Below are 27,286 nucleotides of genomic sequence, written 5' to 3' on the forward strand. Positions count from 1 at the left end.
AGCCTCTCCGCCAAACACACTCCCCGCCCACACGGCCGTAGACGTGGCTCATACAACACGTAGCACGCAGCGTGCTGACGCCATCAGCCTAATTCATTGTTATCGGCACAATTTTCCCTTCTGCGCCTTTAAACGTGACGTCACTCGCTCCTTGCTCCGCTTCTTTAACATCGAAACTATGTTCCTCCTCCGGTTTTAAAGGGAAAGTCGCAACTATCCGAGGCCTGCCGGGCCTCCCCCTGTCCCCGGTGTTTCCTGCAGCCTGCTCAGCAGAGACGAGGGCGCGTTATACGGCCATGACAGAAGGTAACTGAGAAAATGGCAGCCGTGAGGATTCCTGTGTTCTCCGCAGGCTTGTAGCGGTGTGCGCAGCAGTGGGAGCTCCGCCGTATGGCCCTTCACTGGCACTGGGGAGCGACTTATACCAGTAGAGAAGTGACCCTGCTGCCCTATCCGATTGCTGCTCTCATTATCCATAGAGTCTGTAGGAAGAGAGCTGGGCTCTGACTGGTTGCTATGGGCAGCTCAAGGTTTTCTGTTGCTATCTCGAACACAGGAGTCACGTGACTGAATGCCTCCTGAGTGAAGGGGCCCCAGAAATAGCCACAATCTATGGGGAGCAGAATGGTCAGGCGTGTTGGCACTCGGCATGCCCTCTCCTCAGCTGCCAGATTCTCCTCCCCTAAGCCAAACCCCAGGTACACCCAGCCATATGCTTGTTAGGGAGCAGGGGTTATGCTACATGGCTTTTTCTTTTTTTTTCATGGCGTTCTAAAGTTTGCAGCTTTTTGTATAAGTTTTTTTTTTTCTGTGTCCTGTGGTCAGCTAATGTTGTTGTGTGTTTTTTTTTTTTTTGTTGTTGTTTTTTTTTTTGCTGTTCCACATTTCGGTACACATGAATTAAACCCTGTTTTAAGCAAGGGAAATGATTTGTTTAGGGTAGAAGGCGCCAGGGCTGTGGAGTCGGTGTAACATACGGTACGCCGTCTCCTAAAAATATACACTGCTCAAAAAAATAAAGGGAACACTCAAACAACAGAATATAACTCCAAGTAAATCAAACTTCTGTGAAATCAAACTGTCCACTTAGGAAGCAACACTGTTTGACAATCAATTTCACAAGCTGTTGTGCAAATGGAATAGACAACAGATGGAAATTATTGGCAATTATCCAGACCCCCCCTATAAAGGAGTGGTTCTGCAGGTGGGGACCACAGACCACATCTTAGTACCAATGGTTTCTGGCTGATGTTTTGGTCACTTGTGAATGTTGGTTGTGCTTTCGCACTCGTGGTAGCATGTGACGGACTCTACAACCCACAAAAATGGCTCAGGTAGTGCAGCTTTTCCAGAATGGCAGAACAATGCGAGCTGTGGCAAGAAGGTTTGCTGTGTCTGTCAGCGTAGTGTCCAGAGGCTGGAGGCGCTACCAGGAGACAGGTCAGTACACCAGGAGATGTGGAGGGGGCCATAGGAGGGCAACAACCCAGCAGCAGGACCGCTACCTCAGCCTTTGTGCAAGGAGGAACAGGAGGAGCACTGCCAGAGCCCTGCAAAATGACCTCCAGCAGGCCACAAATGTGCATGTGTCTGCACAAACGGTTAGAAACCGACTCCATGAAGATGGTCTGAGTGCCCGACGTCCACAGATGGGGGTTGTGCTCACAGCCCAACACCGTGCAGGATGCTTGGCATTTTCCACAGAACACCAGGATTGGTAAATTCGCCACTGGCGCCCTGTGCTCTTCACAGATAAAATCAGGTTCACACTGAGCACGTGTGACAGACGTGACGGAGTCTGGAGACACCGTGGAGAGCGATCTGCTGCCTGCAACATCCTTCAGCATGACCGGTTTGGAAGTGGGTCAGTAATGGTGTGAGGTGGCATTTCTTTGGAGGGCCGCACAGCCCTCCATGTGGTTGCCAGAGGTAGCCTGACTGCCATTAGGTACCGAGATGAGATCCTCAGACCCCTTGTGAGACCATATGTTGGTGCGGTTGGCCCTGGGTTCCTCCTAATGCAGGACAATGCCAGACCTCATATGGCTGGAGTGTGTCAGCAGTTCCTGCAAGATAAAGGCATTGAAGCTATGGACTGACCCGCCTGTTCCCCAGACCTGAATCTGATTTTCATTCAGTGATATCTAGGATGTGGGATTTTAGTGTTCCCTCTATTTTTTTTTTGAGCAGTGTATAATAAATTAGGCTCAGTAATTCAGTGCAGGATGTGATGTAATTTTTTTATAATAATGTGGAAAAGTTATGAAATGTCCTATAAATGTCTGTTCTGATCTCGGCTTTTAGGTGAGATGAACCTGTCAAGATCCCCAACATCAACAGTTTATCTCTGGTCGTGGCTTGATGTAATCGCTTAGTTGTATCCATTTTTTCCCATCACGGTGTGATCCGCGTGTCGTTTTCTCCCATCACTGTGCGGTCCGCATGTCTATTTTTTCCCATCACAGTGGTCTGCGTGTCTGTTTTTTTTTCCCTTCACGGTGTGGTCCGTGTGTCCGTATTTTTCCCTTCACGGTGTGGTTCAAGTGTCCGCATTTTTCCCTTTACGGTGTGTTCCGCATTTTTCCCATCACGCGGTGGTCCGCGTGTCCGTTTCTTCCCATCGGGGTGTGGTCCGCGTGTCCGCTTCTTCCCATCGCGGTGTGGTCCGCATGTCCGCTTCTTCCCATCACGGTGTGGTCCGCGTGTCCGTTTCTTCCCATCGGGGTGTGGTCCGCGTGTCCGCTTCTTCCCATCGGGGTGTGGTCCGCATGTCCGCTTCTTCCCATCACGGTGTGGTCCGCGTGTCCGTTTCTTCCCATCGGGGTGTGGTCCGCGTGTCCGTTTCTTCCCATCGGGGTGTGGTCCGCGTGTCCGCTTCTTCCCATCGCGGTGTGGTCCGCGTGTCCGCTTCTTCCCATCGCGGTGTGGTCCGCATGTCCGCTTCTTCCCATCGTGGTGTGGTCCGCGTGTCCGTTTCTTCCCATCGCAGTGTGGTCCGCGTGTCCGCTTCTTCCCATCACGGTGTGGTCCGCGTGTCCGTTTCTTCCCATCGGGGTGTGGTCCGCGTGTCCGCTTCTTCCCATCGCGGTGTGGTCCGCGTGTCCGCTTCTTCCCATCGGGGTGTGGTCCGCGTGTCCGCTTCTTCCCATCGTGGTGTGGTCCGTGTGTCCGTTTCTTCCCATCGGGGTGTGGTCCGCGTGTCCGTTTCTTCCCATCGGGGTGTGGTCCGTGTGTCCGTTTCTTCCCATCGCAGTGTGGTCCGCGTGTCCGCTTCTTCCCATCACGGTGTGGTCCGCGTGTCCGTTTCTTCCCATCGGGGTGTGGTCCGCGTGTCCGCTTCTTCCCATCGCGGTGTGGTCCGCGTGTCCGCTTCTTCCCATCGGGGTGTGGTCCGCGTGTCCGCTTCTTCCCATCGTGGTGTGGTCCGTGTGTCCGTTTCTTCCCATCGGGGTGTGGTCCGCGTGTCCGTTTCTTCCCATCGGGATGTGGTCCGCGTGTCCGTTTCTTCCCATCGGGGTGTGGTCCGCGTGTCCGTTTCTTCCCATCGGGGTGTGGTCCGCGTGTCCGTTTCTTCCCATCGGGGTGTGGTCCGCGTGTCCGTTTCTTCCCATCGCAGTGTGGTCCGCGTGTCCGTTTCTTCCCATCGTGGTGTGGTCCGTGTGTCCGTTTCTTCCCATCGTGGTGTGGTCCACGTGTCCGTTTCGTCCCATCACTGTCATCAGTGTTTGCACCGATGGATAAATAAATGACAGGTTCTTCTATACATCCCAATGTTAATTACAGACAGCACACTGATTGCACCCAGATGCCACCGACTTGTATTGGCACATTTCGTCAGTGATACCGTTGAAAACTGACATCTGAGTTTTGTCCCTGAAAAAACTGATTTGTGACTAGCAACATGGTTTATAATGGGTAGGTGTTCTATCCGGGGGAAAAAAGGGATCGAACAAGTACATGCAACCCGGCCGTCTGAATGCGGCCTAATCTCCTACAGTAGGCGTTCTGTGTTGGGATTTCATTGCAGAGCGCTGTGGACATAGTTATGTAGCCACATGTTCTGCTGCTTATGTATGGAGATAAAACTACTGTCTTTCTCTGTTTCAGTTGTTTATGACGGGAACATTTAAACTTCTTCATCACGCAGCGAGAACCTTCTACCAGCTAGCAACAAAGACAGCCTTGCAGTGTCCTGCTGCTTTACACTGCTATTCTTCTCCCTTACCTCATCGTGGTACCTCACATTTAAAGTTTGCTCTTCACATATCTAGTTGTCACAACATGGCAGAGCAGCGGTACTGTGTAGAGTATGCCAAGCGTGGGACTGCTGGTTGCAAGAAATGTAAGGAAAAAATTGGCAAAGGAATCGTGCGGGTTGGAAAAATCGTTCCAAATCCCTTTAGTGAATCCGCCGGAGATATGAAGGAGTGGTACCATGTCAAGTGTATGTTTGAGAAACTGGAACGTGTTCGGGCTACTACCAAGAAGATTGATGATCTTACAGAACTTGAAGGCTGGCAAGAACTCCAGGACCCGGAGAAAGATCTGATTAACCAGCATGTCAAAGGTAATTTGTATTAACCTATTGGTGCATGAAGAAGGCCATTTTTCTGAAAGTTAATATGTCCGCAGGTTTTTGTCATGTAATCTGACAGCAGCACGGGGTTCAGCCAGAGACCCTGATTCCAGCAATGTATCATTTGGTTTACTGGGTGTATCAGTTATGATGTAATCAGTTTCTCTGCTGCAGATTAAGCAGAGCTGAGATGTTAGGCTGTATAACCTCATCAGCACCATTGATAGGCAGCTTTCAGTTTTACCTGGCACCACTAAGCTCTGCAGTGCCGGGCACAACTACAGTTAGTACAACATTGTACCGGTGAGAATAATTTTGAAGTATTATTATTTAACAGCCTTCGTCTTGGTCTCAAGCCATGGCGACTTGATGGCTGAACACTCAGTAGGAAGATCTATCTTGTGCAAGCCTAGATAGGTCCACTATCTTCTCTACCATTATCTTAATAGTATCCAGCCATCGGGTTTCTGGCTTTCTGTGCCTTGTTCCTCCTACTCTTCCTAAGATGTGTCCAAAGTTGGCAAGTCGTAGCTTAGTGAATAGTTTTGGATAATAAATGCTTTATTTAAAAAAATACAGGCTTTGTTGGTTCCTTTCTGTAGATGATTGTTAAAAATTGTAATTTTGCCCTATAACTTCTTTCTTCAGAGCTTGCTGCCAAAGCAGGGGCTGCACCCACTCCTCGGAAAAAGACTCCATCCAAAGCCAACCAGTCCCCAGGAGCACAGAGTACACCTCCTGCCAAAGCACCAGCTGCAAACCCCTCACCCCTGAAATTTTCAGGCTTTTCAGGTAGGTTGTGTTCAGAAAGCTAGTTTGGTTCCCAGGTATATCACAAGGAGATAAATGTATAATGATCCTGCACTGACACATTGGAGCTCTATTATTCAACATTAATCTCCTTTTCCCCTTCGCCTCACTGAGGGGATACAGGACCATGGGTGTTATGGTGCTGCCACTAGGAGGACACTAAGTAAACAAAGCTACAAAATTCAGCATTTTCATGAAACCAAATGTTGTTTTGCCCACATCTGTTGAATGTTGTTTATACAGAATCACTAAGGCTGTCACCAAGTCGCTGTGTGCACAACTTTACAAACTTTGTTTGTCTAAACGTTTCCATTTCTTGTTCTTCCAGCAAAACCAGATCCATCTTCACCTGCACCCAGTTCTAGCAGTGGTTCCAGTCTTTCCACAGCACAATGTGATCCCAAGCACAAGGACTGTCTGCTGCGTGAATTCCGTAAGCTATGTGTCATGGTAGCAGATCAGGCAAGCTACAATACCAAGACCCAGATCATTCATGACTTTTTGACAAAGGGAACAGGTGGAGGTAAGACTTCACACTAAGTGTAACAGTTAATGTTTTATTTTTTATTGTGGGGGGTGGATTGAGCTATCCCTTTAAAAAAAATTGCTTAGCGGAAATGTATGCATAAATTAGTGATGAACAAACTTTCTTCGATGATGTGTTATCCGAACATGCTCGAGTATTATCTGAGTATCTTGGGAATGCTCGAATAATACACTGCTCAAAAATATAAAGGGAACCCTAAAATCCCACATCCTAGATATCACTAAATGAAATATCCCAGTTGTAAATCTTTATTCATTACATAGTGGAATGTGTTGAGAACAATAAAACCTAAAAATGATCAACGTAAATCACAACTAATATCCCACGGCGGTCTGGAGTTGGAATGATGCTCAAAATCAAAGTGGAAAATGAAGTTACAGGATTATCCAACTTCAGTGGAAATGCCTCAAGACAAGGAAATGATGCTCAGTAGTGTGTGTGGCCTCCACGTGCCTGTATGATCTCCCTACAATGCCTGGGCATGCTCCTGATGAAGCAGCGGATGGTCTCCTGAGGGATCTCCTCCCAGACCTGGACTAAAGCATCCGCCAACTCTTGGACAGTCTGTGGTGCAACGTGACGTTGGTGGATGGTGCGAGACATGATGTCCCAGATGTGTTCAATTAGATTCAGGTCTGGGGAACAGGCGGGCCAGTCTGTATCTTCAATGCCTTCATCTTGCAGGAACTGCTGACACACTCCAGCCACATGAGGTCTGGCATTGTCCTGCATTAGGAGGAACCCAGGGCCAACCGCACCAGCATATGGTCTCACAAGGGTTTCTGAGGATCTCATCTCGGTACCTAATGGCAGTCAGGCTACCTCTGGTGAGCACATGGAGGGCTGTGCGGCCCTCCAAAGAAATGCCATCCCACACCGTTAATGACCCACTGCCAAACCGGTCATGCTGAAGGATGTTGCAGGCAGCAGATCGCTCTCCACGGCGTCTCCAGACTCTGTCATGTCTGTCACGTGCTCAGTGTGAACCTGCTTTCATCTGTGGAGAGCACATGGCGCCAGTGGCGAATTTGCCAATCCTGGTGTTCTGTGGCAAATGACAAGCGTCCTGCACGGTGTTGGGCTGTGAGCACAACCCTCGTCTGTGGACTGTGGACGTCGGGCACTCAGACCATCCTCATGAAGTCGGTTTCTAACCATTTGTGCAGACACTTGCACATTTGTGGCCTGCTGGAGGTAATTTTGCAGGGCTTTGGCAGTGCTCCTACTGTTCCTCCTTGCACAAAGGCTGAGGTAGAGGTCCTGCTGCTGGGTCGTTGCCCTCCTGTCTCATGCTACCACGAGTGTGAAAGCACAACCAACATTCAAAAGTGACCAAAGCATCAGCCAGAAAGCATTGGTACTGAGATGTGGTCTGTGGTCCCCATCTGCAGAACCACTGCTTTATTGAGTGTGCTTTGATAATTGCCAATAATTTCCATCTGTTGTCTATTCCAATTGCACAACAGCATGTGAAATTGATTGCCAAACAGTGTTATTTCCTAAGTGGACAGTTTGATTTCACATAAGTTTGATTTACTTGGAGTTATATTCTGTTGTTTAAGTGTTCCCTTTATTTTTTTGAGCAGTGTATGTTCCAGTCCCTGCGGCTGCATGTCTTGCGACTTAGACAATCCCGGGGTTGTGGGTGTCAAACAAACAGGCAGTACCTACCTACGTCGCTGCTGTCTAACGGCCGCAAATTATGTTGCCATGGGGACTCTTAAGAAAAACACCATTGCATTTTTCCAGAAACTGTGCCACGTGAGTCCATAGTGTCTGGAATTACACAGCTTTGCTCTATTGACAGGACTGGGGCTGAGCTACAATACCACACACCATATGTGGTTAGGTGCCATATTTTTCTAACTCTGGGTAATGAATATGATTTTTGTTATACCTTCAAACAGATGTCTTTCATGGAGACACATACTTAACGGTGAAGCTGTTGTTACCTGGTGTTATCAAGAATGTCTACAACCTCAATGATAAGCAGATTGTCAAGCTTTATAGTCGGGTGTTCAACTGCAACCAGGAGGAAATGGTTCGAGACCTTGAACAGGTAATGAGTTAAAAGAAAAAAATGTTAGTCCAGCGCTGCTCCCTTCTACCTTAGGAGGAGCTAGGCAAATGCTGACACAACATCTGCGCTTATCCACCAGAATATGGGCACGAGTCTGAGGCTATGTGCACACGTTCGGAATTGCTGCGGGAAATACGCATGCGGAATTATCATGTGTATTCCCGCTAACACTAGCGTTTTGCAAGCGTAAGTAGCTTTCAGAATGCTAGCGATCTGTAGCATCGCTTGGAAAACTGATTGACAGGTTGGTCACACTTGTCAAACAGTGTTTGACAAGTGTGACCAACTTTTTACTATTGATGCTGCCTATGCAGCATCAATAGTAAAAGACAGAATGTTAAAAATAATAATAAAAAAAAAAAATCGTGATATTCTCACCTTCCGGCAGCCCCCGCAGCCTTCCCGATCCTCGTGATGCTCCTGGCAAGTCCCGTTCCCAGTGATGCCTTGTAACAATGACCGCAGATGACTTGGCATCACGCAAGACCGTTACGTCATCACAGGTCATTGTCGCAAGGCATCACTGGGAACTGGAGCTGCTGGGAGCATCGCTAAGGCCTGGGCTGGATCCGGGGGCCACCAGAAGGTGAGTATATAACTATTTTTTTATTCCCAGGGCCTGGAGGAGAGTCTCCTCTCCTCCACACCCGGGCACCATTTGCACATGATCCGCTTACTTTGTGCATGGTGGGCATAGCCCCATGCGGAAAGTAAGTGGATCAATGGATTCCAATGTGTGCGGAATCCCCGCGATTCCGCACAAAGAATGAACATGCTGCGTATTTTTCTGCAATGCGATTCCGCCATCGAAAAATACGCAACGTTAGCACAGCATTGCGGAATCCCATTGAATTCAATGGGTTGTGTTGTGTGTGCATTTTCGCGGCAAAGATGCATACAATCCGCAATGTGTGCACATAGCCTCATTCCGCCTGCATGATGTTGGTCTATGGTGCACGTGTCCTGGCAGGTTTGTGCAGATGTCCTCAGCAGCACACTCTTCCCGATGCAGAAGTGATTGATGCCAGACAAGCCTTTAATAAGAGGCTGTTTTTTTTTGTTTTTTTTTATGGCGGCTTTTGATTGTTGTTCTCACACTCCATTGTGTTTGTGGTTAGGGCGATGTGTCAGAAACTGTTCGAATTTTCTTTGACGATAGCAAAACTTTCCCACCCGCTGCTAAGAGTCTTCTGACAATACATGAAGTGGATGACATGCTGAATCAGCTTTCCAAAATGACCAAAGAGGAGGACCAACAGAAAGTCCTGGAGGACATTGCACGCAGGTACTACATCATAGTGCAGAATGTTTATTCAGTAACTTGGGTTTAACACCAGATTTAGCTAATGGAAAAAATGCAAGAACTCCAAAAAATGTTTTGATTTTTTTATGTTGGAAGGTGAATGGTGTCATTCAAAAGTACAACTCATCCTGTAAAAAACAAGTCCTCCTACCTCTGTGTGGACTGAAAAATAAAAGTTATGGCTCTGGGAAGAAGAGGAAAGACAAAAATACAAAAACTGAAATAGGCAACTTTTGGGGAGAGTTTAAAGGGATTGTCTCCCTGAGAGAAACCCTACAAAGCATATAACTGCATTGATAATGTAATGGTATTATTGATAAAGGCAAATCTTATTTGGACTGTCGCCAAAAGCCAGTTTTATATGTCCTAATTTCACAATCTGACTACAGACTACAATGTCCAGACCGACCGTAGGTCCACGTGCCAAAACTCGTGGTCAGGATATACATGACCAGTCCTGACATCGTGATTCATACCGGGATCTCGAAACTGGCCTAATTGTTTATTTTTATATATTTATAAATTGACACATTCTATCCATATCGGAATAGGTTAAAGGTTGTTTAATTCTTAGGCCATGTTCACACCGCGGTTTTTACCGCGGATCCGCGGCGATTTTGATGCTGCGGGTCCGCAGCAGTTTCCATAGCGTTTACATTAACATGTAAACCCTATGGAAACCGCAAACCGCTGTGCACATGCTGCGGGAAAAACTGCGCAGAAACGCAGCGGTTTAAAACCTGCAGCATGTCACTTCTTTGTGCAGAATCGCTGCGATTCTGCACCCATAGGAATGCATTGAACCGCTTACTTCCCGCATGGGGCTGTGCCCACGTTGCGGGAAGTAAGCGGTTAATGTGCGGGTGGTACCCGGGGTGGAGGAGAGGAGACTCTCCTCCAGGCCATGGGAACCACATTTGGGGTAAAAAAAAGAAGAAAAATAAAAAATCATGCTATACTCACCTCTCAGCGCTGCCCGCGGCCGTCCCCGGTCAGAGTTGCTGTGCGAACAGGACCTGCGGTGACGTCGCGGTCACATGACCGTGATGACGCCGCGGTCACATGACCGTGACGTCACGAAGGTCCTTTTCGGCACAGCATCTCTGGAACCGGAGCGCCGCGTGCAGCGCCGAGGAGATCCGGACATCAGAGGGTGAGTATAACCATGTTTTATTATTTTTAACATTACTATTGATGCTGCATATTGCTGCATATGCAGCATCAATAGTACAGGAGTAATCCCGCAGCGGAAACCGCGGAACAAACCGCGATAAATCTGCAGGGATACTCGCAGCGGGTTTGCCCTGCAGATTTATCAAATCCGCTGCGGGATAAACCCGCAGAGCTCGCCGCAAAGTGTGAACATGGCCTTAAAGTGGATTCTTTACATTTGTACTTTTTTCTAGATGTACCAGCAATGACCTCAAGTGCATAATTCGTCTTATCAAACATGATTTGAAGATGAACTCTGGAGCTAAACATGTGTAAGTGATTCTGCATCTAGATGCTTTCTTATTGATACTGTATATTCTAGAAAAATCATTATGTAACTTATAAACCTCGGCTCCCAGCATTGGAAGTTGTCCTGTCCATATGCTAAGTGACCTCTCATTAGCTCTGAAGGACTGTGAACCATGCGTTCCGTGATTGCCCTTTGATTTCAGAGTCTGGTGTAATGCTACATTTCCTTTGCAGAAATGTGCAAATGTCCTCAGTCTGCCCAATGATAACAGCTGATAGCCATACTGCTCGGTTTTCTTGCTGTTTGGGGGGGTCTACTTTATCACAGGTGGTTGCTTTCATGGGGCAGCTCATTTTTATGGATGGTTTTAAAAAATAAACTGTTTAAAAAAAAATTTCTATGTAAGATATTATATAAACTTAACTGAATTCTATCTTTGTTTCAGTCTTGATGCTCTTGACCCTAATGCGTACGATGCCTTCAAAGCCTCTCGTAATTTAGGGGATGTTGTAGAACGTGTTCTGCGCAACAGACAGCAAGGTCCAGGAGGGAAAAAAACACTTAGTGTTGAAGCTTCACTTATGACACCAGTTCAACCTATGCTGGTAAAATTGTTTTTGAAGTCTCTTTTTGAATATATGTATTGCACCTAAAGGGAATCCATCAGCAGGTTCTTGCTATGAAATCTGAGACCCGCATAATGTAGGGACTGAAACTGGTTGCAATGATGTGCTACGTACTAGTCTGTAACGCTAGTCTAGCGCTATAGCATGCAGGCATGAAATATATGAAATTTGAATTGCATTACTGCTCTATAAAATTGGAAAAATTGAGAATACTTGGTGCATAAATTGGCCAATTCATGTGTACCCAGCAGCCATGATAAGGCGATTCTCATTGCTGGCAACCTGCCTAATGATAATCCTCTCTTAAGGCCCCGTCTCACTTAGCGATTTACCAACGATCACGACCAGCGATATGACCTGGCCGTGATCGTTGGTAAGTCGCTGTGTGGTCGCTGGGGAGCTGTCACACAGACCGCTCTCCCCAGCGACCAACGATCAGGGGAACGACTTCGGCATCGTTGAAACTGTCTTCAACGATGCCGAAGTCCCCCTGCAGCACCCGGGTAACCAGGGTAAACATCGGGTTACTAAGCGCAGGGCCGCGCTTAGTAACCCGATGTTTACCCTGGTTACCAAAAAAAACAAACAGTACATACTCGCCTTTCGGTGTCCAGGTCCCTTGCCGTCTGCTTCCTGCTCTGACTGAGCCGCCGTACAGTGAGAGCAGAGCGCAGCGGTGACGTCACTGCTGTGCTCTCACTTCTCACTGTACGGCCGGGAGTCAGTGAGAGCAGGAAGCAGACGGCAAGGGACCTGACGGACATCAGAAGGCGAGTATGTACTGTTTGTTTTTTTTTACATTTACGCTGGTAACCAGGGTAAACATCGGGTTACTAAGCGCGGCCCTGCGCTTAGTAACCCGATGTTTACCCTGGTTACCAGTGAAGACATCGCTGGATCGGTGTCACACACACCGATTCAGCAATGTCAGCGGGGCCTCAACGACCAAAAAAAGGTCCAGGCCATTCTGACACGACCAGCGATCTCGCAGCAGGGGCCTGATCGCTGGTACGTGTCACACATAGCGAGATCGCTATGGAGGTCGCTGTTGCGTCACAAAACTTGTGACTCAGCAGCGATCTCGCTAGCGATCTCGCTATGTGAGACGGGGCCTTTAGGCTGATAACCTAATCTGTCCCAATCTCCTTGAACTAGCAAGGTCACACTTCAATATACATGCCAAATCCATGGACACCAGATGATATTCCAGAGTCGAGGTGTTTTCAGTAAAAACTCATTTTTATAAGTATAATAATAAGATAATAAAGTACAAGATGCCTCGTGCTATTAAAGGACTCTGCCCGGTTACCATTGTCTATATTAGAAAAATACACAAGTCAACCAAATTGTAAAAAGATTGTAAATATATATCTCACGTATATAGTGCAGCTATATCTCGTATAGATCACAGTGGTTATATTAATTATTGTATTCCATTAGCTCTATATATGGTATAACCACAAAAGGAATATGCAGAGGTATTATTACATATATGCACAAATGTCAAAATTCTAAATATGCAGTGCATAGAGTAAGTCTCAATAATTGCTATAGGACAATGTTCATATATTCATGCAGTAAGACAAATGCTGCCATTAAAGTGCCTAGTGCATAAGTTCAGAATCCAATAGATAAGGTGCAAAGTGCATTAATAGATTCAAAGGAATATAAAAATATATGTATATAGTCACTTGAAAACCACACATAAAAGCGCTATATGAACATATTGAATGTTTAAAAAAAAACAAAAACTGGTTGCTGTTATAGTGGTATATGATACCATAAATAGAGAATACCTAGGTATATGTTTTTGTACCGGCTGTGTCCCTGGCCCGACACACGTTTTGCCTATTCTTTTGCCCCAGAAGAATAGGCGAAACGTGCGTTGGGCGAGGAATGCAGCTGGTACCAAAACGTTTGAGTAAAAGTTTGCCTAAAACAACAAACCCATGATTTACACAAACAAACATATATCCATACCCACAATATTGAGTGGGTGTGTAGAACTGAACCTATAATTCCAGTAGACATTTATCCACAATGCAGGAGGAGAACAATAACCGTCAAATGACATGCATTTCCAAAATAGGCCAGTATTAGTCACCCTGGTAGACATGCAGTGATCAATCTAAGGGGACTACAAACCTCAGTTACAGACGTTAAAACAACTTTGTGTGGTCCATCAGAAAAAATGATAAACGTGAAGTAGGTCTGTCTTGCTGGTTTCACACTTGCGTTTTGATCTGCAGCGTTTAAAAAAAAAAAAAAAAAAACGCAGGTGGTGAAAAAACGCATGTAAACGCATGCAAACCCTGCGTTTTTTAGACGCATGCGTTTTTGCATGCAGAAAAAAAAAAGCGGCGTTTTGACGTGTTAACATGCGTTTTTTCCTGCGTTTGCATTTTTGAAACGCATGCTGAGAAATGTGTGACAGCTGCCAATCATCAAAATTAACTAGAAAACCCACTATTAATAGAATTAGTTAGGGTTAGGATCCCTAGGGTTAGGGTTAGGGGTAGCTTTTTATTAGAAGAATGTCCTGGTCACCAGGTCACTGATAAGCCACCCCCCACCATCAAGGTGATAAAGGGATCCAAACCCTAACCCTATCCATAGGGATCCTAACCCTAACCATAACCCTTGGGATCCTAACCATAACCCTTGGGATCCTAACCCTACCCCTAACCCTAGGGATCCAAACCCTAACCATAACCCTTGGGATCCTAACCCTAACCATAACCCTTGGGATCCTAACCCTGACCCTAAGGGTTAGGATCCTAACCCTAAGGGTTAGGGTTAGGATCCCTAGGGTTACTAGGGATCCTAACCTTAGGGTTAGGGTTAGGATCCCTAGGGTTACTAGGGATCCTAACCTTAGGGTTAGGGTTAGGATCCCTAGTAACCCAAGGGTTAGGGTTTTCTTGTTTTTTTTTGTGTGTTTTTCTATAGAAACGCATGCGTTTAAAAACGCATGCAAACGCATGTGCTTAAAAACGCATGCGTTTACATAGACAGCAATGCATTTTTTGCCGCGAATAAACGCATGCGTTTTTTTGCGGCAAAAAAAACGCCGCTAGAAATTACAGGTTGCATTTCTGCAGCTAAACGCACGCGTCAAACGCATGCGTTGCCGAAAACGCATGCTAAAAAACGCATGCGTTTTTTAGCACTAAAACACAGCGGCAAAAAACGCAAGTGTGAAACCAGCCTTACCGCTCCTATCATGCCGTAGTTAAGTAAGGGTTCAGTGTGAGCCAAAAGAGGATCCATGGTGATGGGTGTCAGCAGTAACACAGTTGTAACTCACATCATCTTAAAATTTGTAGGCCGAAGCTTGCAAATCTATAGAGTACGCCATGAAGAAATGTCCAAATGGAATGTATGCAGAAATAAAGTATGACGGGGAGCGAGTCCAAGTGCATAAAAACGGGGATCACTTTAGTTACTTCAGTCGTAGTCTAAAGCCTGTTCTTCCTCACAAGGTAATTCAGCTGTTGTAAGGTGTTGGACAGAGGGGGGCCATTTTGGTTATTATTCATTGGTGAACCTTCATTACATTTTGCTCATAGGTTGCTCATTTCAAAGATTATATTCCCAAAGCATTTCCAGGTGGGAATAGCATGATCTTGGACTCTGAAGTGCTGCTAATTGACACCAATACTGGCAAGCCGCTTCCATTTGGAACGTTAGGTGTTCATAAGGTATGTTTAATATTACTTTTTATTTTTCACGATATTTTCCTTCACCTGTAAAAGTGTATCATGGTTCAGACTGGATCATGGCTCTATTTTAGAAGGCTAAAGGTAAGGAGGCTGTCATTGGAATGATGTGACAGAGGGGCCAGAAGATGGCGGCGTCTGGTTACACAAATCCCTGTACTTATTGGATCTGCTTCACCTACCTTTTAGCAGTGCAGGTCTTCCTTGCTCTGGGGTTAATCAGTTCTGTCTATCTCCTGGAGCTCTCCATCCTGAATTGCCTCAGCTGTTCTGTGTTGGCCACTCCGTTCAGGTATATATGCTCCCTGTTTGCACTAGAGAATTGCTGGTGATAGTTACAGCTTCCTGTTTTTTGGGTGAAGAAATTCTGAATGGGTAGTCTGGTGTTTACAGGAGATATCTGCGTGGATTTGGTATTGTGTGCACAAATTCTTCCTTCCCATTTGGTTTACTCCACCTACTGTTCCCTTGATTTCCACTCTGTTGTTTTGTGAGTGTGTTGGTATGATTGTCGTTTTCTTTTATTCCTGTCGGTTTCCCCGGTCTGTCAGATTTTGTGTTATCCTGTACACTTCTATATATCCTGGGGCAATGGGCTCCTTCCTTGTCCCTCAAGCTAGGACCCTAGGCTATCCCAGTTCATCAGATTAGCCCTGATGGTGAAGATGCTGGGGAAGGAAACAGATCATCGTACATATAGGAGTACAGCCACGTACGGGACCCCAGCATCTTCACCATCAGGGCTAATCTGATGAACTGGGATAGCCTAGGGTCCTAGCTTGAGGGACAAGGAAGGAGCCCATTGCCCCAGGATATCCGGCTACAGAATCGTGACCGAGGCTTTCTGCATTTTTTATAAAGAGTGTGGTCAAGGTGATCTGGATAAATGAATGAACCTTGGTATCCGATGCATAGATGCTCACCTACTATTGGTATAATAGACCTTAAAGCTTATAGCAGTATAAGCTGCTTTTTTATTGTTTGTGCTGATTGTTTTTTCTTATCTGTATTGCTTTATTTTTACTTTTCAATTTTATGTTTTTAGAAAGCGGCCTTTCAGGATGCCAATGTTTGCCTCTTTGTCTTTGACTGCATATATTTTAATGGCGTTAGTTTAATGGACAGGTAAGTGTGAGCTATCCAGAATTAGATGATCAGTAATTTATTTTTATTGTGTCGATCTGTAACGATCCTTTGTTCTTATTACAGACCACTCAATGAGCGACGAAAGTTTATGCGAGACAACATGATCGAGATCCCTAACCATATCCTGTTCTCGGAGATGAAGCACGTTACAGTGAGTGCATTGACTGGGCGATCAGCCTGTCCTAAGGTGGCCATATATTTTAGAACTACTGCGCTGGTAGAACAATTGATTTATCATATGATTTTGTTCAAGGGTTGTTCCATAATCGCCCTATTTCCGTCTATAGTGTATGGCCATCTCTACTTTCGTTGTGTCTGCCTATTTTAACTACTATGTTTTTATTTCTAGAAAGCGGGAGATCTTGCAGATATGATCACTAGAGTCATCCGGGAAGGTTTAGAAGGCCTTGTCCTTAAAGACTTGAAGGTGTCTATTGTTTTTTTCTGAAAGTCCTAATAGTGATTACACAATTGGTTCTTACCAGTGTTAAGAATATGTTCTCTCAATGTACAGCTTTTTGTATATTAAGATCTGAATGCATTATCACTTAGAAAATGCCGCTCAACGGCATATCTGCCAAGTGAAAAGTCATCTTGACCTAAATTCTAATCTTTGATATTTTATATTCTCTCTTGTAGTCAATCTATGAGCCTGGAAAGCGCCATTGGCTAAAAGTGAAGAAGGATTATCTGAATGAAGGCGCTATGGCAGATACTGCTGATCTTGCAGTATTGGGAGCATTCTACGGAAAGGGAGCAAATGGTCCGTGTTCCTGTCAACCAATTTTTCATTTTCAAGTGTTCCGTTTAATACACATGCTTTTTGTTTTTCATTATAGGGGGCCTAATGTCCATATTTCTCATGGGATGCTATGACCCTGAAACTCGTAAGTGGTGCACAGTAACAAAGTGTTCAAGCGGCTATGATGATGCCACCCTTGCACGTTTACAAAAGGAACTGGACATGGTGAAGATTAGCAAGGTTAGCTATTCCTGATTTTGGAGTAAAGTGAATATGAAGTCAAACTGGATTTGGCACCAGGACAAAGTGCTCAGTTTTTACTCTTTTTTTTTTTTTTTTTCTTCTTATTCCCACCGCTTCCCTGAGTACTCAGTTCGATATGTTGGGTTTTCTTATTTAGTGATGATTTTCATGGTTATTACCAAGAGGGCTAAATTTACTGTTAATAGGTCAACATACAATCCTTTAATCTCAAGGGTTTTTGCTTTTTTTTTTTTTTTTTTTATTATTTGCTTTTTGAAGCAGTGTGCGTTGATCTTTGCTTAATTTGTAGGATGCAGCGAAAATTCCATCATGGCTGAAGATCAATAAGAACTATTACCCAGATTTCATTATACGAGAGCCGGAGGTAAAGTCCATATAAGTCTACAATATTGTTATAGTCGACAAGCCTAACAATGTCCTTGACAAACATTGGTAGAAATATGATTACTCATCTAGGCTTCCAATATGTACTGCCATAGTCTCCAACCAGTCACATGTAGTCCAAGAAATGTATTCTGGGTCAGCCAAGGTGAGCCACCCGGCTATCCATATGCCCGCTCTACAATATGACAATTTCGGTGATCTGTTATATTTCAGTCTTGGATATTAGTCCAGAAGATGGAATGTCCTGTTTTTTCATTTCTCAGCCATAACTCAGACTTAAAAGTAGATAAGAATTCCCCTACTTTATAACGTTTATTATGTAAAGTGCATTGAGCGAGGGGATGGCAATAAACATAATGTAAATTTGTGGTGTAATGATCACTGTAATTGCAGGGTCGGTAATGGTACAGTTCGTGTAATGAGCTGTGTAATTGTTGCATGCCAAAGATGGACTAATATCGGCTGAATGTAGTCCTTTTTAATTTACTTATTTTATTTCATGCATACTGAGGTTATAAAACGGACAGTTTTCCTTGTACCCGTTTAATAGAAAGCTCCTATCTGGGAAATCACTGGAGCAGAGTTTTCCAAGGCGGAGGCTCATACAGCTGGAGGCATATCCATTCGTTTTCCGCGTTGCACCCGCTTCAGAGACGACAAGGACTGGAAGTCATCCACTACACTGCAGCAACTTAAGGTTGGCTCAGAGCAAAAACTTGGAAGGCTGGATTTAGATTTGTAGTTTTGGTCAGGATTACGTAGCATTGTTCTCTTGTGTTTTTTACTGAACACTTAATATCTTTCCCGATCGGGCTGATGTTTTTTTTGGGGGGGGGGGTTTTGTAAGCTAGTCATGAATCTTATTTTTTTTTTTTTTCTGCTCGTGGGACAACTGTAGTTTTGAATATAACCATTCACTTAAATGTACTGAAAATCAGTTCAAAGTGGGTTGAAATAGTCTTAAAGGAAAAAAAAAAGTTTTGGGGTTTTTTTGACAAAATTCTGTCCATAAAAAGTTTTGAAAGTTGCAGCGTTTTGGTACAATGCACGACTGTGCTAAAATATAGTGACTTAGCATTCTCATACCCTTTTCATACAACCCCGTATTGTCAAATCAATGACGAGCGGTGGTGTTTGCCTCACCACAGTACCCAACTAGATTAAGACTTGTTGAGGTGTGTGCCAGTTTTCAGATGCTCGTGTGCCTTTTAATGAATCAGTAGCATCTGACTCCCAACATGCCCGTTCATGAAGATTGGCATGAAAACTGCTGGTCTTGGTGAATCGGGACCAAGTGTTAATGTAACCCTTGTTTTCTCCAAGAACAAAATACAGGTGGGTCCATTGCTTTAACTTTGCTTGAATGGATAAAACGTGCCCAAAAATCGATCTTTAGAGCAAAATAAGAAATAAAAGTATTCTTTCATCATAAACTGACCTATTGACTAAATCAGGTTTTTGTGTTAGTTAAAATTAAAAATAAGCAATTTTCACACTGGCCACTAGGTTTTTTTTTTTTACACTAATGTGCTGTTTCAGGAAACACGTGTACATTCGCCCCAATGCTCAGATTCCAACCCTATCTTTCTTTATTGAAAGATCTAATGAGCCTGTGCAAATGTTATCGTGAAGGGATTGATGGCAGGGGGACTGTGATGCTGCCTGTTGTGAATGGTGGATTCTGTATATAACACCTGTATATAAAGGTGTTACCTGTCAATGTAATCCTTCCTCTAATGATAAAGAAAACTCTTGTAAAATCTTCCCGAAAGGATGGGAATTTGGTCTTAAAAAGCCCCAGTGACCAGCACGACAATTGATGATGATGTTTCCCTTTTTAAACTTCTTATATTTTTCTTTTATTAGTTGAGCATTACTTTTCGAGTTGTGCCTATGAGTTGCTGTGTAATGATAGTTGTGTTCTCTGCCATCTAGGAGCTTTACCGGGTCTCTAAGGAAAAATCTGATTTTATTGTTACTGCTGCAACTTCTCAAGATGATGAAGGCTCATCTGAAAACAGTAGTCGTGAAAATGAAGGAAGTTCAAGACCATCAACACCAAGTGGCTCATTGAAGGGGTCTAAAACGTCAACCTCAAAATCACCCGGGAAAGACAAAAGGAGTAACAGTAAGACTTGCAACATAGACAACACCACTGCTGTCTGCAATGCCACTCTTGCATCTGCTATTGACTCGGTCGCCCCTCTCGTGCAACCAATCAATAAACAACCCTGGCACAATAGCCTCACTAAACAAGCTTTGGAAATGCTTTGGAAATTGTCTAAGGTTGCATAGCGGTGTTGGAAGAAAACACATTCGCAAGATGACTTCACTGCATTCAAACAAGCGACACTTTCATTCAAATCAGTCCTCACCTCTGCTAAACAGGCCTACTTTACATCCCTTGTATGTTCCTTATCCTACAATCCCAAACCTTTTTATTCAACACCTTTAACTCCCTCCTCCGCCCTCCACTACCCTCTCCGGCCTCCCTGATCTCTGCTGAGGACTTTGCCACACAGTTCAAAAATAAGATCGATCAAACAAGGCAAGTCTTTATTGTTCGACCACAACAACCCCTTAGTATACCAGACCAATGCCCTTACCTCCCTCTCAAATCTCACTGAAAGAGAGCTTACTTGTCTCCTCTCCAAATCACACCTCACAACTTGTGAACTTTACCCCCATCCCACCTCCTCACCAACCTGACCATCACTTATCCCAACCCTAACCCATCTCTTCAACCGATCACTAACTTCATGTTCATGCTGAACTTTCCCTCCACTTCTCATCGAACTCGCTCTTCGACAATCTACAATCCATCCCCACCATTCCACTGAAACTGCTCTGACCAAAATTACTAACAACTTATTTACAGCCACAGCTAACAGACCATTCTCTATACTCCTCCTTCTTGACCTGTCCTCTGCCTTCTACACAGTTGGCCCCTGCCTCCTACTACAGCTCCTCTCTTTCTTTGGTGTCAAAGACCTTTACCCTATCCTGGATCTCCTCTTACCTTACCAACCATACATTTATCGTCTCCTACTCCCACACAATCTCCTCATCCTGCCCTCTGTTGAAGTACCTCAAGGCTCTGTCTTAAGACCCCTACTCTTCTTAATCTGTACCCTTAGCCTGGGATAACTCATAAAGTCCCATGACTTGCAGTACCACCTATATGCTGATGACACGCAGATCTACATCTCTGGCCCAAACATCACCTCTCTGCTGTCCAGAATCCCGGAGTGTCTATCAGCTATATCAAGTTCAATGTGGACAAATCTAAACTCATTATGTTTCCTCCATCTCGCATATCTTCCTTCTTAATCTATTGCAATAAATGACATCATGCTTACCCCCATGCCGGAAATCTGCTGCCTCGCAGTAACCCTTGACTCTGCCCTGACCTTCAAACCACACATCCAAGCATTTGCCACCTCCTGTAGCCTCCAGCTCAAAAATATCTCCAGAATCTGTCCATTCTTCAACCCTCAATCTACTAAAATGCTTGTGCATGCCCTCATCATCTCCTGCCTCAACTTCTGCAGCATCCTCCTCTGTTGCCTACCTTCTAACACTCTTGCACCTCTCCAGTCCATCCTTAACTCTGCTGCCCGACTAATTAGTCTCTCTCCTCGCTACTCCCCCTGCCCCCACTTCCCTTCTTTGCAAATCCTTTCATTGCCTCCCAGTTTTTCCAGCGTATCCAAAGCCATCCATAATCTGTCTCCTATGAACTATACTCCTGGTATCTTCCCTCATGTAATCCTCGGTCCTCCCAAGACCTCCTTCTCTCTTCCACACTTACTCATTTCTTACCCAATCACATCCAAAACTTCTTCCGAATATCCCCCATCCTCTGGAATTCTGTGCCCCAACACGTCCAATTAGCCACCACATTCAGATGCTTCACACGGAACCGGAGTACCCATATTTTTAAGAAAGCTTACAACCTGCACTGACCGCGCTGTTACATCAACACCACAGGATCCACTCCATCACCCCCGACCTACTGTCTCCTTCCCCATCATCCTGTAGAATTTAACCCCGCAAGGGCAGGGTCCTCTTCCCTCTGTACCAGTCTATTTACTGTAATTGATTTTTGTATTTTATGTGTAACCCCCTCATGTGTATACAGGTCCTTCTCAAAAAATTAGCATATAGTGTTAAATTTCATTATTTACCATAATGTAATGATTACAATTAAACTTTCATATATTATAGATTCATTATCCACCAACTGAAATTTGTCAGGTCTTTTATTGTTTTAATACTGATGATTTTGGCATACAACTCCTGATAACCCAAAAAACCTGTCTCAATAAATTAGCATATTTCACCCGTCCAATCAAATAAAAGTGTTTTTTAATAACAAACAAAAAAACCATCAAATAATAATGTTCAGTTATGCACTCAATACTTGGTCGGGAATCCTTTGGCAGAAATGACTGCTTCAATGCGGCGTGGCATGGAGGCAATCAGCCTGTGACACTGCTGAGATGTTATGGAGGCCCAGGATGCTTCAATAGCGGCCTTAAGCTCATCCAGAGTGTTGGGTCTTGCGTCTCTCAACTTTCTCTTCACAATATCCCACAGATTCTCTATGGGGTTCAGGTCAGGAGAGTTGGCAGGCCAATTGAGCACAGTAATACCATGGTCAGTAAACCATTTACCAGTGGTTTTGGCACTGTGAGCAGGTGCCAGGTCGTGCTGAAAAATGAAATCTTCATCTCCATAAAGCATTTCAGCCGAGGGAAGCATGAAGTGCTCCAAAATCTCCTGATAGCTAGCTGCATTGACCCTGCCCTTGATGAAACACAGTGGACCAACACCAGCAGCTGACATGGCACCCCACACCATCACTGACTGTGGGTACTTGACACTGGACTTCAGGCATTTTGGCATTTCCTTCTCCCCAGTCTTCCTCCAGACTCTGGCACCTTGATTTCCGAATGACATGCAAAATTTGCTTTCATCAGAAAAAAGTACTTGGGACCACTTAGCAACAGTCCAGTGCTGCTTCTCTGTAGCCCAGGTCAGGCGCTTCTGCCGCTGTTTATGGTTCAAAAGTGGCTTTACCTGGGGAATGCGGCACCTGTAGCCCATTTCCTGCACACGCCTGTGCACGGTGGCTCTGGATGTTTCCACACCAGACTCAGTCCACTGTCCTTCTCCACAATCTTCCTCAGGGTCCGGTCAACTCTTCTCGTTGTACAGCGTTTTCTGCCACATTGTTTCCTTCCAACAGACTTACCATTGAGGTGCCTTGATACAGCACTCTGGGAACAGCCTATTTGTTGAGAAATTTCTTTCTGGGTCTTACCCTCTTGCTTGAGGTCAATGATGGCCTTCTTGACATCTGTCAGGTCGCTAGTCTTACCCATGATGGGGGTTTTGAGTAATGAACCAGGCAGGGAGTTTTTAAAAGCCTCATGCATGTGTTTAGAGTTAATTAGTTGATTCAGAAGATTAGGGTAATAGGTCATTTAGAGAACCTTTTCTTGATATGCTAATTTATTGAGACAGGTTTTTTGGGTTATCAGGAGTTGTATGCCAAAATCATCAGTATTAAAACAATAAAAGACCTGACAAATTTCAGTTGGTGGATAATGAATCTATAATATATGAAAGTTTAATTGTAATCATTACATTATGGTAAATAATGAAATTTAACACTATATGCTAATTTTTTGAGAAGGACCTGTATATAAATAATAAGATATCCTTTATTTAGATTAATCTGTGGTTGTGGTGTAAATGTTCTAATTTTCATTTTATTGTGTTAAGGTGCTAAGCCTCAACAGGCAAAGAAAAGTGAAGAGCCACCTAAGGCACAGAAGAGGAAAACTGTGTCTTTTGCCCCATCTGAGGGTAAAAAGGTGAGCAATTATTCTAGATTTCTGTAATGATATAGTTTTGGCAGGATGTAGCTACTGCCTGAATTGTCCGTTATTTTGGAAGATTGTCATGTGTCTTATGTTGGCCTTTCTGGCACAGAGGTTGGGCTTAAAGGGGTTTTCCCATTAACAAATTACATTTTAATCAATAGATCTTGGAATAATAAGTTCCACAATTGGATGCGTTTAACCCCTCTCTGCCATCGGACGTACTATTCCATCCATGTGACCTGGGACTTACTTCCCATGGACGGAATAGTATGTCATCGCGATCGGCCGCGCACACGGGTGGTTCACGGCCGGCTGTCAGCTGATTCTCAGAGCTGACACCCGGCACTTTAACCCGCCCTGAGGCCTCTCACCTGTGCTTTAGGGGCTGTCGAATGAGCGGCACCTTGCATCATATGTGGTATACCTTCCCAATGTTATCCTCCTTCTTGCCAGGTATTACTGCCCTAACTGAGGATGTCCCACACTACAATCATTTGTTTGTATATATTTTTTTATTAATACTTTACTTAATGACTATGTATTGTTTGCTTTTTTTTTCTTTATTATAAGTATAACTTGAGTTTGCAAAAAAATAGAAAAAAATTCCATACTCCGCTTCACTGACTGGTGGTTTGGCTGCAGCAATCATACATTACCTTTCTCCTTTGTTGGATGCTACTCTATCACCACTGTCCTGCTCTATTCACATAAACAGGACATCTTGCCAAGTACGATATATACTCATGTATAAGCCAAGTTTGTCAGCACTTTTTTTTTTTATGCTGAACCCCCCCCCCCCCCCCCCCCCCCTCGGCTTATACACAAGTCATTGTCTTTCAGAAAGACAGCTGGGGAGGGGAAGCGGCGGAGTAGCGGGTCAGAGGCAGGAGGTGGCTGCGGCTAAAGCCTGTGCTTCTGCTAAAGAGAAATGAATATTCACTTCGCTAGCAATGAATATTCATTTCTCTAATAGCGCGCACATTTACTGCCACAGCCTCCGGCTGCCAGCACACATCCTACTTACCTTCTCTGCGAGCCCTCGCTGCATCTTGTTCCGGTGCCAGCACCTCTTCTGGCTGAGCGATCACGTGTCCCCAGCTCATTAATGTAATGAAATATTCACCTCTCCACTCCGATAGGCGTGGAGTGAATATTCATTACCTGAATATTCATTACCTTAACGAGCCGGGATCGCTCGGCCGGAAGAGCTGCTGGCACGGAATGAGATGCAGCGAGGGCACGCAGGGAAGGCAAGTAGGATCTGTTTTTGTTTTGTTTTTTAAATAGGAATTATGCACACAAAGATAGGGGATAAGGAGGCAGGAATACAAAGATAGGGATGAGGGGACAATGCATACCTGGCTTATACTCAAATTAATAAGTTTTCCCAGTTTTTGATGGCAAAATTAGGTGGCTCAGCTTATACTCGGGTCGACTTATGCACGATTATATACAGTACATTAGTACTGTAGCTATTTTCTCCTGTCGTGTGTGAAAATGTATGTTTTTACTACTATTTTTATTTTATTATTTCATTATATATTCTGGATCTGAAAAAGAAATGTAACTGATCTGGGAATAAAAACTATAACCTTAATTCTAATAACTGGTAAAGGATCTTGCGAACGGACGTCTAGTAACCTTGGTCAGTGGCTCTAGGGGCTCTAAAAGCCTCTTCATTAGTGATGAGCGAACGTGCTCTGACAAGGAGTTATCCAAGCATTCTCATGTCATAAGAGTATCTTCGGCGTGCTCGAATAATATGTTCAAGTCGCCGCGCCTGCATGTCTCGCTGCTGCTCGACAGCCGCAACACATGCAGGGATTGTCTAACAAACAGGCTATCCCTGCATGTCTTGCAGCTGATGAACAGGCTTGACACATGCAGCCGTGGAGACACGAACCTAGAGTATCTTCGGCGTGCTCGAATACTATCTGAGCACGCACACTCATCACTACTCATAATTCAAAACCATGGCCACTGAAATAAATATGCAATGTTCAACTGTCCACCCATTTTTGTCCATTGCCCTTCTATGGCTATGTCTGTTTTGTTAAAAACTTCTTTCTCTCTGCAGCCTAAAATAAATTCTAACCACAGCAATGGACACAATGTGGCGCAATCTACAACGACTTCCAAAGTAAGTATCAGTCTTCTATCATTATACTAGATGTCATGAAAGTGAAGATGTGAGCGACTATAAGAAAGGAAATAGTGGGTTTAAACCAATAAATGAGCAAAATTTGCAATAAATTAATCTGAAAGTGCACCACCAATGTATGTGAAACGTTATTTTACAAAAAGTGGTTATTTAAAACTTAACCTTTGAATCCATCATTTAAAAATGTAAAAAGGTCTTAATAACCTAAACTAAGCAGTATGTCAAACACAGAAATTGGTGCATAGGCACCTCAATTGCAAAGGAAAGTAAAGAACTGGGTGCTCTAGCATACATCATATACCAACTATCATGCCTTGTTGACACCAAATAAAGCAAAAGTCAGAGGTCAAACCTGATGGGTCTATATAGACAGAGGACCTGGTACATCACATGGAGATGCAGAAATGGGAACAAACTCGCCTTTTATATCGATGTCCAAAAGTGTTCCTCAAGGGCTCCTTTACCAGGGACTGGTAGGATACAGTAGTAGCAGCCTTATGCCAATCACCCAGGATCTTAATCTTTCACCCAAATATAAACCCAATAACTCCAATTCTTCCCTTCATTGACTGCTAGTTGCATGATTCTTGGTATGTATGTACTTGCATTGTCTAATCCAGAGTTTGCTAATTCTATTCCTAATGTACAGAATGGTCACTCATAACATGGTGTGTTTTTAGACTCTTCTAGATATTTTCACTGGCGTGAAGCTTTATCTCCCATCGTCCCTGGAGGAGTTTCCAAAACTGCGCCGTTACTTCCTTGCCTATGATGGTGATCTCGTCCCAGAATTTGATATTCCTTCTGCTACACACGTGATGGGTGATGTTTCCGAATGCGCTGACGATGCAAAGCGTGTCACACCGCGCTGGATATGGGAATGCATTCGACGTCGTAGACTTGTGGCACCATGCTAATGAATGCTCATCAGCCAAGACGACCCTTCTGGGCATTTTTACACCCTGATGTTTACAGACCATGTTAAAGTAGTTCTCCTGAATAACCAGTCTGAGACTTAGTGTACTCAATGCACCAAGTAATGAGAGTGCTGTCTTCTAGAAAATACGTTTTCCTCGCACCATCCTAACTACGATTTTGAAGTGTGCCCAGGTCAGGAACTTCTCCTTCCAGATCCACAGCGTTATGTACCCAAATTGTCTTGGGTAAGAACATCACCTCCGGCTGCAGCACCATTCTGCCGAGTATCAATGTGTGTGGCATTTTCCCCAATAATGTTGCTTTATATTGAGCTCCCCAAAAAACGACATTTATTTTTCGCGGTGTAAATAGATGAGTGGGAACACTATTGCTTTTATATAATCATGTGTCCAGAAGTGAATATTCTGGACACGGGGAAAAGGTACTAGGTAAACTTTTAATGTTGCTGCATTTCCAGGCACCATGCTCCTACCACGTGGGGTGCCGTAACTAAATAAGCCACCTGAACACTCTGCTGTTCTGGACACCTGTTTTATATGTGCCATTTTACTAGCTGTACAGGTAACGCCTACAGAGTGATGTGGTGTGGTAGAGCATATATAAAGCAATGGATGTATTAAAGACTAATGATTTTCA

The 27,286-nt window shown here is 44.4% G+C and overlaps 1 protein-coding gene across 2 annotated transcripts; it reads left to right on the top strand.

Annotated features, from left to right (window-relative positions):
* On the top strand, positions 1-27,286 carry LIG3 (DNA ligase 3). Of its 2 annotated transcripts, none has more exons than XM_077296409.1 (21): positions 1-306; positions 4,108-4,567; positions 5,225-5,368; positions 5,715-5,909; positions 7,841-7,992; positions 9,132-9,298; positions 10,723-10,800; positions 11,224-11,383; positions 14,731-14,886; positions 14,974-15,105; positions 16,169-16,248; positions 16,333-16,420; positions 16,619-16,696; positions 16,909-17,032; positions 17,109-17,251; positions 17,565-17,639; positions 18,210-18,356; positions 19,595-19,787; positions 23,450-23,541; positions 25,628-25,690; positions 26,392-27,286. In XM_077296409.1, the coding sequence occupies exons 2-21, from the start codon at positions 4,114-4,116 to the stop codon at positions 26,626-26,628; spliced, it is 2,958 nt and encodes a 985-aa protein (XP_077152524.1). In that variant the 5' UTR covers positions 1-306; positions 4,108-4,113; the 3' UTR covers positions 26,629-27,286. The 2 variants fall into 2 exon arrangements, with proteins under 2 accessions (XP_077152524.1, XP_077152523.1); XM_077296408.1 differs by lacking the exon at positions 1-306 and adding an exon at positions 680-698.

Source organism: Ranitomeya variabilis, chromosome 3 (genome assembly GCF_051348905.1).
Source record: "Ranitomeya variabilis isolate aRanVar5 chromosome 3, aRanVar5.hap1, whole genome shotgun sequence".
Taxonomy (NCBI): Eukaryota; Metazoa; Chordata; class Amphibia; order Anura; family Dendrobatidae; genus Ranitomeya; species Ranitomeya variabilis.

Bases quoted from the DNA above. Each gene is read 5' to 3' on its own strand.
- LIG3 (XM_077296409.1), top strand. From the start codon at position 4,114: ATGACGGGAACATTTAAACTTCTTCATCACGCAGCGAGAACCTTCTAC. The intron at 5,369-5,714 runs GTAGGTTGTGTT...TTGTTCTTCCAG, and splicing joins GAAATTTTCAGGCTTTTCAG to CAAAACCAGATCCATCTTCA. The intron at 23,542-25,627 runs GTGAGCAATTAT...TTCTCTCTGCAG, and splicing joins CCCCATCTGAGGGTAAAAAG to CCTAAAATAAATTCTAACCA.